We start from the raw sequence: 14,085 nt of genomic DNA, 5'->3' as shown, positions 1-14,085 counted from the left end.
AAAAAAAAAAAAAAGTTCAGACTCATGAAAGAACTCCTGAACTTGCATCTTTTTACCTACTGTGACGTCTGTTGGTTTGTTTGTGAGGGCAGCAGCAGATGTTTATGAAATCTACCATTTTCTCCACTATCTTCACCTTAAAATTAACTCTCTAATTTACTTTATTCAGAAAATATCTGTCTGTAATCACATGTTGTGGCCATGATCATATTTACAGTTTGATAACTTATTTTTAAAGAAATTCCAATGGAATTGCATATCGGCTGTTACAATACAATAGTGTTGATGCATTACCTTTAGACCTAATGGAGAAAAGCTGTAAGTGAACATGGCAAGATTTTACTGAGAAAAGCATCAACAAAAAGCTGTATACATACAGTACAAGCTGCCAATGTCAGGAAAATCATTTATTTGATTAGATTTAAGAAAAAATTATTAAAAACCCACAAAAACACTTCATATTAAACAAAATGACCATTATTATTATTATTATTTTTAATTATCTCACTTTTGATGTTAGCTGGTGCTGAAATGTGACTAAAATTACACTTTGATTGTGCACCAAACCAGAAGTTTCTTTTGATTCGTAACATCTCAAGGACAGATATCCATTACAAAGATTAGTCCAGACACTTTCCCTTCGACCCTCAAAGAACTAATTGTAATATCCTCCTGAAAAATTGAAATTTAATAATTCAGTCCTGTCACACGGCTCTGGCTGTTCAGTCTGTGTCGTCATGGCCTGTTTGTCTGAGCCACAGCTGCACTGATTTGTTCAGGCTTTTAACTTTCAATGGAAGATGCTTTTTGCTCCTCTAAGCTGTATTTTGCAGGTGCTGCTGTTATTACTGCTGCTTCTATTCTTGTGTCTTATGCAGGGTAAACAAGTTGGACTCTCAGATATTCACACTGTGTTCAGTCAGATATGCGTGAGAACGAATAATATTAGCTTTCAGTTAGTTTGTAATTACTCTATGTCAGGGGTTCTCAATCTTCGGGTCACGAGACACTGAGAGGGCGTCGCCATATGCTTTTTAAGAATATTTTCTTTTACAATTTGAGCCCGTTTTTGAATATTTTTACCCATTTTCTGCAACTATATAACTTTTTCTTGCCACATTTTTGCTCCTTTTAATGCATTTTTGCTACATTACTCCCATCTCTGCCACTTCTCCATCAAATTTCAATGCATTTTCTGCACATTTCTCCACTTTATCCACATTTTTGTCATTTATAAACCCTTTCCACCACTTTTCGCACCTATTTCCCACCTTTTCCCAAAAAGCTCTCCCCTTCATATTGCATATGTTGACCCATTTTTGTCACTTTTAACCTCCTTTCACCATATTTCATGCTTATTTTTGCCAATTTAACCACATTCACAATTTATCATGACCATTATTTGCATTTTAAACTAATTATTTCTACTTTTTTTTCTGCCATTTTTAGGTCAATATTGATACGTTGAACCCTTTTTATTCTTGTCTTTTGTCAGTTTTTGGGCACTTTATAATTTGTAACTTTCACCCAATTTCTGTGGTTTTTAAAATTCCATTTCACCACCTTTGGTCACTTTTAACCCATTTTATTTCTTTAAATCCATTTTATTTCCGATTAAAACAAGGATTTACATCTTTAAGATGAATAAATGTGGTTATCACAGATTCATAGAACAATGGATCATCATTTTGCTGACTTTATGGATGGACCCTAGAAAGCTCTCCCCTTTATTCCCCCTTATAGATGGCCCTGTCTCCACATGACTGTTCTTCAATGTTCACGTCTGTGTTCAACCACCTTCAGGTGCAGTGGGGGTCCCCGGGTTTCTGGAACCTTTATTTTGAGGATTGCAGGCTGAAAAGATTGAGAACCACTGCTCTATTTATTCCCGTCAGGAATAAACCCTTATGTTTATGACGTCAACAACTTCAAATCTAGTCTGTTATAGTTCTGTGTTGTTGTTGTTTTTTGTTGAGTACAAAGCAAGCTTGTGCTCCCCTAACCTCGATAACAGTACAGTAAGTGGCAGCAAGAGTGAAAAGCACACAGCACTCAACCTGATGGATTTTCATTTTCCTCTGCTCGCTGCTTATGGCAGCAGAAGATTTAACAGCGAGAACCCATCGATCCTTCTGTTTGTTTTCCTAAATCACTTTGGGAGGTAGTATTTCACAGCACAGGTAATAAGGCACGTGTCCTTATTTCATGACAGAAAATTACAGACTAGAATGTCGTTTTTGCCTTGATGTTAAAAAAAACAAGTGTCTATTTGTACGGTTGCCGTACGGACGACTGCCTGTGCTGTTGGTACGGTTACCGACGTACAGGTATGTAGCGTTTTAGGGTTAAGTTTAGGTTTTAACCCAATATCGCAACAACGCGACCTAAACTGACCAATGACTGACCTATCACGTGACCTAAACTGGCCAAATAAGGGCGCTGCGTATGGATAAAATGTTGGTATATTGATACGGCAACCGTACGGATAGCCACTGCCTTAAAAAAATAAAAAATAAAATGATATAACCAAAAGTACCTTGATTGTACAACTCTTATATGCACTGAATTATTTTAGGAATATTTTTGAATTATGATTGAGAAATTGACGTTCAGGTAAAAAAAATATTAAATAAATAAAAGTACCAAATTTCACCGCTCCAGGATTTGTTTGCCTGTAAAGTCATTCTCATTTGAGCCAGTGTGAATGAATGAAATCTAAAGCGTTCGTTTTGGCCCCAGTCGAAGGACAAATAGAAACAGGATTTAGCAAAGTCTTGCAGTGGAAAATGCCGTATATGCAGTGTCTCACTTGTTCTGCAGAAGCAACAACAAAAACTCCAAACTTACTTAAAAAACAAAGTCCTATTAAAAGCTAATAGGTGCTTTCTGTGCCTCTAATGGACGCCTTGGTGGAGCCGTCTTCTAATACTGTCCCGCTGAGGGTTATCAAAGTGTAAAGAAAAGCTACTTAGGAAATGTTTTGTTTGTCCCGGTTCAATCTTTTTAAATGGCAATGACTGCCTGTTTTTATTACGTTTACCAACACTGTTTCTTTTGTTCTTTAACGTCATTTAAACAGTTCAGCCATTAAAATGTAAATTCATCAACACATGAATGCAGAGAGATGAAATAAATATAGAGTTTGTGCAAAAATGACAATAACTTCACTACCTTAAGTCACTTTGTATTGTTATTTTTGTTGCAACCAGTCTGAAACAAGCCCTTATCAAGAAATGACTTCAGCAGATTTTGGAGATGTGAGCATCGGGAGATTTATGTCCATCTGCTTGCAATAATGTGAGAGTGCACGTCTGTCTGAGAGCATCTTCTGGCAGCCATTTGATAGGCCAGTGATCCGTGCTGTGCACAGTTACCACAACCTGTCACGCCGACATGGAGCTCAGCTCAAAGCAAATCTGGGAAATGCTGTTTTTCAGATCTGTCAGGAATTCATGTTGTCATTTTCTTGAAAACGTTAAATGTGTCACAGTAAATGTCTCTCATTGAGGTATGTCATACATGTTATTATGTTTTCATGTTTGACAACTATAGAAATGATACAATTTCTGCTTTTCTAAGGAATATTTGGATGTGTAATTCCAGCAAGTTCATTTTGTCTTCTTTTTTGAAATAATATGTTATGGTTTCATTTATTCAGACAACTTTTTTCAGGAAATTGACTTTGATCTCCTGACCTGTTTCGACTGCCAACTGTCAGTCTTCCTCAGAGGCGTCTGCTGAATGCTATGATGTGTCCTTCTGAGTTCTTTCTCGTGTTGCACAAAAGTTGATGCACGCAGCAATCAAAGCGCACAGAACGTGTGCGTCTCCAAGACGATTTAAATACACTTTGTGTTTAAAGGAGAGAACATATTTAATTTGACTCTTTCACCAGCCCAGTCACCTGTTTGTGAACACCAGAATCCATCTTGTAGGCAAGGTTAATCTACCGGTAACCCCACTAGATCCCCCTACCTAACCCAAAAAATTCCAACATAGCTCCAAATGTGTCATAATTTAGCAAATGACACTTAATGACGGCCTTCATGACAGTTTATTCATGCTAATGATAGATAATGACAGCATAATGCCAGCCTTATGTATAAAACTTCAAGTAAAGTGTTACCACATTATAATGTGAGCCAGCCAATCACCTGCTTGATTCTGTGGTCAGGGGCTCATCAAGCCAAGATGAGATTTGTACTGGCAGTTGAGTTGAGTTGGTAGTGCAGGTTCTAGCATGCTTTTCTGCTGCTAAATTTCACTTGTGGCTAACTTAAAATAAACTTCACTAAAATAGTATTACTCTTGTCATCTTTCCTTGGAGCTGTTCAATTAAAGATCTGGGAAGAGAGTAGAGAGGGAAAACCTTCCAGAATGGATCGTGTGCCTCCAGGCAGTGTCAGGGTCACATGGTCTGCTCTCTCTGTTGCATCTTTGACTTTAGCCGCGGGTCAAGGACGCAGTTTCTGCCAATACTGACACCATGTAGTGTGGGTTTAATTTTTTCCATCTCATCCCACATCTGTCCAACTCCCCTCATCCCACATCTGTCCTCCCACACATAATTAGTTTGAGTGACACTTCACTCAGGTTGGAAGGAGCTGGATGTGTACGTGCTTAGGGGGAAAATTTGTTATTTCTAATACTTTAATTCATTGTTCAAAATGTTCAAAAAAGCACACCAGTTTTTTTTTTTTTTGTTCCCTTGACTTATTTTTTTGTAACACCTTTTCCATGTTTCTTGTACACCTTGTGATTTTCTCTAGAGTGGCTCTCGGAGAGCGAGGGGGGACTGGGAAGTGCTCAACAGTCAACAGCAAAAAACCTTTCAAATAAGACGCGTACCTGCTCAGGCAGTTTTCAGTGTGGCTGCTCTTTATTTCACAGAAAGCTGAAGCGGTGGGTAAAAAAGGACATCAACTGACAAACAAACGGAGTGGAATTTGTCATTGACGTCACATTAATATAACACTTGTTGTTCTGGACCTTTTCCGCGCTTAGTTCCACCTAAAGCAAATTTTGTCAAAAGCTGAAAATAAACATTAAAAAAAATTATGTAAACATCGAAAATGGTGAAAAAGCGTCTCAATTTTAACGTCCAGATGTAACAAAATTAAAAATCTTACGCCTTTCATAATATCTCATTTATGTTTTATATAATATATATACTTTTGTGAGCAAATCTTCAATTTATTGATATGAAACTTGGGCTGGGCGATATAGAACAAAATTAATATCTACATTTTTTTCTCTAAATAGCGATATTCACTATAAATCTCATTAAAGTCTTACCAGAAAGACAATTGTGGGTTAAATTTACTGATTCAAAATGCCACACAGACACATTTATGAACAAACAGCTGCACAATATGTGCTACTTTTGCCTTTTCCGATACAAAATAAGCTATAGAATAAAAATATATTAATACAGGTGATATTGTAATTTTCTATATTGCCAAAATAGAAATCTCGATATATCTTGAATCTCGATATATTGCCCAAGCCTATATGAGACATGCACTAAGTCTTTATCTGTTGAAAAAATATTCTCCTTTGTTTTCTGTGTGAGCTCCAGTCATGACTGATCCCAACCAATAGACCCATGCTACATGACCTCACAGGTCACATGATGTAGAGAGCAGAGAGCCCACAGTGATGGTAAACTATTGTTTGGGTGTTCTAACATGGCTGGGACTGGACTACACATGTCTTTCTTCAAGAAATTAAATTAAACCAAACTAACTTAACTAAATTGTTTTATTTGCATTGATTCAAGTGTGCAGATCTATTTTTCACACAAAATATAATACTATTATTCAAGTACAGTTGTCCCTCGCTATAACGCGGTTCACCTTTCGTGGCCTTGGTGCTTCGCAGATTTTTTTACGGTGCAATTTTGCATGCAACATGACACGTGGTGTCAGTGTTGACGTAACGTCATCGTCAACGAAGACTCTGAATGTGTTCGGCATCAATGTCTGATAGCTAGCAGTTTGACTCTGAAGTGCTGTATGTTTGAAAACAGGCTTATGTTTTAAAATCTACGAAGGTTTGAACTTTGAGAGTGTTAAAACAAAAGAGAAATGTTAATGCCTGTCTGAGAAAAGTGTATAAAGTGTGTGGTGAGGGGTTTTACAGCCTTAAAACATGTATAATAAATGTAAAAAATAAAGCTGACTACTTTACGGATTTTGCCTACTGCTGGTTATTTTTAGAACATAACCCCCGTGATAAATGAGAGACTATTGTAAACACACCCACGCAGGTGCATCCGTATAGGGCCGTCATCTTCCAAGATGGCGCTGGGTCAATGTGCCGTGACGTGAGTCGTAAGGGTCTATTGTAGATAAGTACGTTTTTTACTTCCGTATACTTGTTTCCTTCCTATTTCATTCATGGGTTAATTCGATTAGCCACAGGTGTGCATGTGTGTAGGAGTCGACTGTAAAGCTTTGCATTTACCTCTTTCTATCCAGGAGACCTTGGTCCTTTTACTGTGTACTTTGCCTTTTGCTCCACGTGTGCTTGATACACAACACTTTTATTATCAAAGCCAATAGCAAACACATATTTCACACTTAAGCTAACGTCATGGTAGATACTGGGCAGGATGAATCACTTCTATGTTTATGAGTAGGAGTAGCTGATGTCATCTCAGTCTTAGTCTATAAGATAATAATAGTAATAATAATAATAAGTAATAATTTCATTGCATTGTTAAACAAAATTGTGAGTCTTATATTGGTTCGCCACAAAGCCAGTCCCATCTGTGGACACAAAGATTTTATTTTCAGTCTTGATTAAAAAAAAGCAGCTCCAGTTCTCTCAGGGTAGAATATATTTCATCCAGTATCAGTCAGTTCATAAAAAACTCAGACATATTTTCCCACTCTAGGCCAGACAGTGTCCATTTTTTTCATCTTTTTTTTTTTCTTTAGAAAAACACAAGTTATTGTTTGGGGCCCATTCCTTATTACATTTTGTGGAATATATGTAATTCTTCCCCTGTTAATTAAATGTAAAAATGTACGAGAAAAGTGCAAGGATTTACAGCACAAATGAATACGTTGAACAGCAAAACATGAATCGAAAGTAAAATAATGGTTATGTTGCAGTTGAACAAAAACAGTTCTCCTCTTTACATTATTAGAACAAGTTATATTATTTGCTTAAATGCTGCAGCAATATGGCTGTTGATCATTATTTTATTTTATTTTTAGTTGTATAATATATATATATATACAGTATATAATTTTGTTAACTTATTTTTTTTAAATATCGGTATGCTGTGTGTTTGATTTTTATTCTGCATATTTTATTCATTTACTTTCAATTTTTGTTGTAAACTTTAATTTATATGTGCATATATCTATGGGAATGTGTGTGTTTATATACTGTATATATTTACGTACATTCTAATTTGTGTGACCTCTTTTTTTTCTTTTTAATTTTATGGCTATCCGATATCTATGGGCTATATGCACGCTTCACTTCTGTGTTTGAGTAAAAACTTCCGGTTCCTGACAACCCTACTGTATTATGACAAATTACTATCGTTTTCATATTAATCTCACGCAAACTCAACAACAGCAGTAAATAACAGCGGACATCTGATACATTTGCATAAGCTACTGGCCTTTCACTGACAAATGTTTTTCCTGTTTATTCAGAGTTGCTCCTCTTGTTTTATATTTAGCTAGCCGCTAATGCTACTTTAATAGTAGGGATGTAACGATTCACTCAACTCCAGATACGATTCGATTCACGATACTGGGTTCACGATACAATTCTCTTACGATTTATTTTACAAAATGGGAATGTAGACAAATATTCCTTTATTTCTTTGGGGAAAAAAAAAACTAGAAAACACTGTAATATTTTCCTTTTATATTTAATTGTCAAAAGAATCCCTTGATAAACTATTCAAAACAATGGAATTCAACTAAAAATAAATCTTGAATTAAATAAATAAAGGAATAATACAAATGAAGAAGCCTATTGATTTAAATTCTGGTTCTATAGTAAACAATGCAACACTGCATAATAGTTATTTTTCTTTTTAAAAGTGCAACTGAAAATGTATTTTGTGCCTTCACAATTGCACTTAATAAAAAAAAAAAAATAACAGCCTGCACTGTATTTACGTCAGATATTTGTTTGGACCAGCAGAGGGCTCTGGTAACCCAGTGGTCGGTTGGCATGCAGATATCCTTGCAGTGATGAAGAGAAGCTATGCTAGCAGACAGAGCTAATAGAAAAATGTGACTTTGCCAGATATTCACGTAATATTACAGATATCGGTGCTAAAGGGGTAAGGAATCATTTATGAACATGTTTAAGAGTAGATGGCGGCCAGAAAGAAAGTAGTAGCCGATTCTGCCCGCTGCCTACACTTTTAGACAAAAAGGATGTATAGCGCCCTCTGCTGTTTAAGTACTGCGATTCAATTTTCAGAGCATTGATGTGAACCGTGATACCTATGAATTATTTTTACCTGCCTTACGATTAATCGTTACATCCCTATTTAATAGCTACAGCTATGTTTTGATAGCATTTCTTACCTTGTATAAAACCTGAAGTCTTCATCTGAAGCAGCAAAACGTTCCAAGCCAAAGCTGTTGCTGATGGTCATCTCATCCATCTGTCCCCGGAGCGCAGCGTTCTCCGCCCGGACCTTCTCTATAACACTGACGGCTAAGTCCAATGCACCCGGCGCAGCAGACGAGCAGTTGTCGTGGTCAGGACATGGAACATCCCTCCTTGGGGTCCTCAGAGGGAAAGTCTAGTCGCTCTCTTTGCCCCCAAACTAAAAACTTCCTTCTTTTGGATGTCATTGTGTAGACACATAACCACACAAAGAGGCACAATAAAACAAAACTGTGAAAAACACATTTCAAAAGTGTGACGGCTCACTTCTTCACTGTTTTGACTGTAGCGGTAACAGGAAAGACGTCAGTGGTCTTATTTTCAACCGGAAATACACGTCTTACTGTGCATATAGCTTATTGATGTGCTTGACTATTTGTTTAACACTATTGTTGCTATTATTTCTACTATTGCTTTCATTGCTACTATTGTCAGTTTGCTTTTGTTTTGGTTTATCCTTGATCCTGTTGTTTTTGTTTTGTTTTGGTCTATTGTTTTTAATGCACGTTATTACTGTACCACATGCGCACATCTTTGTTAATTGAGTGCCAAAAATGTGTAATAAAAAGTGTTCTGAAAATTAATAATAATAGAAGCTTCAACAATTAAAGAAATAACAATCAATCTATTTACATTTTAATACTGTTATAATTTTTTTTGTGTGTGCAAGCCACAGTAAAAGGTTAAAGCCTTTTAAAGATGATGAAACCAATCTCCCGGGTTGTTGGTTTCATCTTGCAGACTAACAGCCTTGAGCAGCAGTGCTGTTGTTGCATGTAGTCTCAGATGGAACTGCTGTCGCAATCCTTATCTTAACCTTTCTCTTGGGGCTTTTTTTTTTCTTCTGCTCCATCAAAGCCTCCACCCAAGCATCCAGCCACTTACATCTGCCACGTGCCTAAAGCAAGTGCTGGACCATCTGCAAATGTCAGCAGAGGGAACAACATGCATTTCAAATATCACTTTAGTAGTGTTTCTATGAAGATCCAGATCTCCAGACCACATATATGTGTGTGTGTGTGTGTGTGTGTGTGTGTGTGTGTGTGTGTGTGTGTGTGTGTGTGTGTGTGTGTGTGTGTGTGTGTGTGTGTGTGTGTGTGTGTGTGTGTGTGTGTGTGTGTGTGTGTGTGTGTGTGTGTGTGTGTGTGTGTGTGTGTGTGTGTGTATATATATATATATGCTTCCTTTAATCATGTAGAAAAATCCAATTTCAACCTCTTTTTGGAGAAGGAATTTCCCAGTACATTGGCAACAAAGAGAGGTTTAACAATGAATAGAGGTTAGAACTACTATTAAAACGACTGCTCTCTTACTAAGTAAAGTAAAACACAGACATGAACATTGAGGAACAGTCATGTGGAGACAGGGCCATCTATAAGGGGGAATAAACGGGAGAGCTTTTTAGGGTCCATCCATAAAGTCAGCAAAATGATCCATTGTTCTATGAATCTGTGATAACCACATTTATTTATTTATCTGAATAAATAATTAAATTATTATTATTTGCGCCATAGTATATAGTCATCTTAAAGATGTAAATCATTGTTTTAATCGGAAATAAAATGGGTTAAAAGTGACCAAAAACTGACAGAAGTGGGAAAAAGGGTTCAAAGTGTCAATATTGGCTCAAAAGTGGCAGAAAAAAGTAGGAACAATTAGTTTAAACTGGCAAATAATAGGCATGACAAATCATGATCGTGGTTAAATTGTCAAAAATAAAAATGGAATGTGGTGAAAAGAGGTTTAAAGGGTCAACGTGTGACATTAGGCGGGAAAAGTGGTAGAAAGGGTTTGTAAGTGCCAAAAATCTCTTCAAAGTGGAAAAAATGTGCAGAAAAGGCATTGAAATTTGATGGAGAAATTGGAGTAATGGAGCAAAAATGATTCAAAAAGGAGCAAAAATATGGCAAGAAAAAGTGATGAAAATAGGTTAAAATATGGCCAGTTTGGTGTCGTTGCAGAAAAAGGGTTAAAATAAGCAAAAATGGGCTGAAATTGTTCAAAAAATGTTCTTAGTTTCATGAAAGCATCTGGCGACCCCCTCCCAGTGCCTTACGACACCAAAGGAGGTCCCTACCCCAAGGTTGAGAACCACTGCGATAGACGATAATGGGCTCACGATAATGATGCTTTAATTTGTTATATACTTGCATACTTACTAAACCAGAACAATCTGCTGTGTTGTACATTCCCCCTCTCGCCATACCACTCATACTTACACGCTATATCGTTCAACTGTACAGTATATTATTATTATTATTTGTCTCTCACAGTCTAATTGTTGTTTCTGGTACAAAGTTGTGGTGTGAGTGTATGTTTACGGTGTCGCATAGCTGCTGCCTTCATGGGGCCACTATTCATCCTACTGCCATCTGCCCTGCCAAGTAAAGTAATCGACCGGCCGTTTCTGTACCGAGCTCATGTGAACATAAATAAATAACTCAATCCAAACATATAAACTATGTCCCATTTGTTTGCTTCCGTAATTCTCACCCACTCTGTGCTGGTTTTAATGGAAAGCAGATTGACCCAGTGTGAAGGCTCGGCAGCCCCAATATGGAACACGCCTGCGTAACATACATGAGTGGGCTGAACAAAGGACATTTTACATTGAAAAACTGGTTCCTGTTTCCTGTCGGTGCTCTCTCTTTGTTTCGTGCACACTTTAGTGTCACATAAATATGTTGGGAAATGTTGGGATTCATGAGTGGTCATAGAAATGTTCCCTTTTTTTTGTTGCTGTCCTTGAAAAAGAAAACGCAAAACGACCAGCGTGTGTGTCGTTAGTCATCATCTACAATGCTCATTAGTTTGTGAGGAACATGGTTTTAGATGCATTTAGTTCTCTCTGTGAAATATATATATATATATATATATTTATTTATTTTTCACTGCATTTTTGTTGAACTAGATTATTACATTTCACAAAGTGAAGGTATAGAAATACAATTGTTTAAGGTTGTGTGTTGTGTTACAGCCCTCGCCCTATTATTTAGTGTTTAGTTTGTGTTCTTGTTGTTTGTTGCTGCCTGGGGTGTATTTCTGTGACAGAGTGAGATGTCACCCCAAATGGTACAGCTTTGATGATGCTTCCCAGGATTGGCTGCCAGTTCATATATTGTAGAACCTGGTCTACAATATAATTGATTAATTCATTCATTTTTGAGAACCCTTAAGAATTTGGGAGTTTTGCAAAAAATTCCCCTGAATAAAAGCTGTTAAAATACTTTGATTTAGGAGATAAATAAGGGCTTCTTCTGGGCCAAGGACCAAAGGAGGGAAAAGTAATGAGCATAGGAAATTAAAATACATACAAAATTTATTTATTTAATTCAAGACAATATTTCACTAGGTTCAAAGCTTTCATAACTATTTTTTTTTATGATTTCTCCATCCTAATGCTTGTATCACTATTCTAAAATGAGTAGACTGGGTTTATTGGATGATTAGCATTAGCTATGCAGCAAGAGCATCCATCCCTATGTAATGCAAGCGAGTGATTTATGAGGGATTTAAGACTAATGCTAAGGATATTTATTTAATATCAGGTGGAGGCTTTGATATAGTAAAGCAATTATATATACTGTATACACACACACACACACACACACACACATATATATATCAGTGACGTGCCATGACCACTAGGGTTGGGTAGGCACGTCGCAAATCGAGACCACCAATGATAATTTCATATGTTTCAGCTGTCAAGTGTTAATTCAATTCAAATCAATTTTATTTGTATAAAGCAATTTTCAACAAAGTCATCTCAATGCGCTTATCAAAATATATAATTCATAATAAGAAAGAAAAAACCCAATAAGATCCACATGAACAAGCATTTAGCCATCTAACAAAATCAACATCATAAACACCATTAAAGAAACATAAACTATTATTTAATATAGCCTCCATACTCTCCCAACAAGATATATCTCATGACACATCAGCACATCCGTTGTTTGTGTTGGAAACACAGAGAAAATGTCAACAACAATAACTCAGAACAGCCTCAGTGAGGAGCATCCACAAAGTCAATCCTTCCTTTTGTTCCATTCACTGTGAAAAGTATGAAACATGTTCTGACCTTACCTTTGCTGAAGCTCTGGTAACTCAGGTGTTGGTCTCCATCTTTTAAAAGCTGTCATTTTTCCCCTAAACAATTTTTCTCTATCGTCTCTAGCGCTGTCATCCTGACTGTAGCGTTATCCCGCCCACTTGCTAGAAGTAGCAGCAGCAGTCACGTGTTATCTATTCACTAATGCACTGTGAACTTACGTATAGCATTTAGCATAGCGCAGTTACGTGCAAAGACAGCTCTCTACGCTGCCTTTGCACGTGAATGGTTGTCATCTTGGGGACCTGACTGCGCATGCACAAACACACGCAATGCCTTACAGCGGAGTGAAAAAAAGACTGTGCAGCTGTTCCAGGAAATAGCGCTCTTTAGTCATTTGGGCTATGAAACGCACAAAATGCAGACACTTTCAAACTTATAGGTACTGTAGGCTATTGGAAATGGAAAAATAAATAATTTATAATTATATAATAATAATAATTAAAAAAAAATTATAATTAAAAAAAAATCAAATTATCAATTCACCCTTGGGTAGGCAGTGCCTACATATATATATATATATATATATAAATAAATGGTAATACTTCAACCATTAAATCCTAAAAAAAATTTAAATAAAAGTAAATAAATTACCAGACCCGATGTTGCGCACTGACCCTCAGGGGTCCTCGGACCACAATTTCTTAATTTCTTAATCCATGTAAGACATCTTATTTGATATTCGTCACGGATATCACAGCTATTCAAACATGACCCATCTGGATATGATTCCACTGAAGTGTCTGTTGTTTTTTTTTCTTTTTTTCCTCTTAGGAAGTTCATGAAATCCTGAAAGAATATGAACTGAAGTACTGCTTCGTGGATCGCAACAAAGGCACAGGTAAAAAAAAAAACAACGAATCACTCAACTTTACCTTTTTCTACGGATCCCCAGACGTGACATGGTTAAAAAAAAATAATCATGCTTAGAAATTAGCTTTGAACTGTACACAAAATAAGCATAACGTGTTCTGTTTACATGCTTCTCCCTCTACTGTCCAGGAATGATATTACTATTATCAATTACTATTTTGTCTGCGCATTATATTTATTTTGTGGCCACGAATTAGTGCTTCGTGTGCATGTTATAGCTAATACGTGGCAACAGTTTATTTATTGTTTGACCATGTCATGTCTGGGACTCTGTACTTTCCACATATGTAGCTGCACAGAATCACATACTGGTACTTTTATAGGACATGATGTGTTCCTTGTTTTGAATCTCAACCATCCCCACAACCATCTAACCCCAGTCTTGACCTTTAATCTGCCTTTTAATGATGTGATGAGTGAACAAAATGCCCCCCTGACCGATACAA

The 14,085-nt window shown here is 36.7% G+C and overlaps 1 protein-coding gene across 1 annotated transcript in view; it reads left to right on the top strand.

The window, feature by feature from the left end:
* Nucleotides 1–14,085, top strand: part of raver2 (ribonucleoprotein, PTB-binding 2) — an 80,486-nt gene that overhangs the window by 9,733 nt on the left and 56,668 nt on the right. Inside the window, exon 2 of the mRNA XM_028444547.1 lies at nucleotides 13,541–13,607. Within this exon, the coding sequence (XP_028300348.1) occupies nucleotides 13,541–13,607 (67 nt within the window). The remainder of the gene's footprint in view (nucleotides 1–13,540; nucleotides 13,608–14,085) is intronic.

Source organism: Gouania willdenowi, chromosome 4 (assembly GCF_900634775.1).
Source record: "Gouania willdenowi chromosome 4, fGouWil2.1, whole genome shotgun sequence".
Lineage (NCBI taxonomy): Eukaryota > Metazoa > Chordata > Actinopteri > Blenniiformes > Gobiesocidae > Gouania > Gouania willdenowi.
This window is presented reverse-complemented; position numbering and strand designations above follow the sequence as displayed.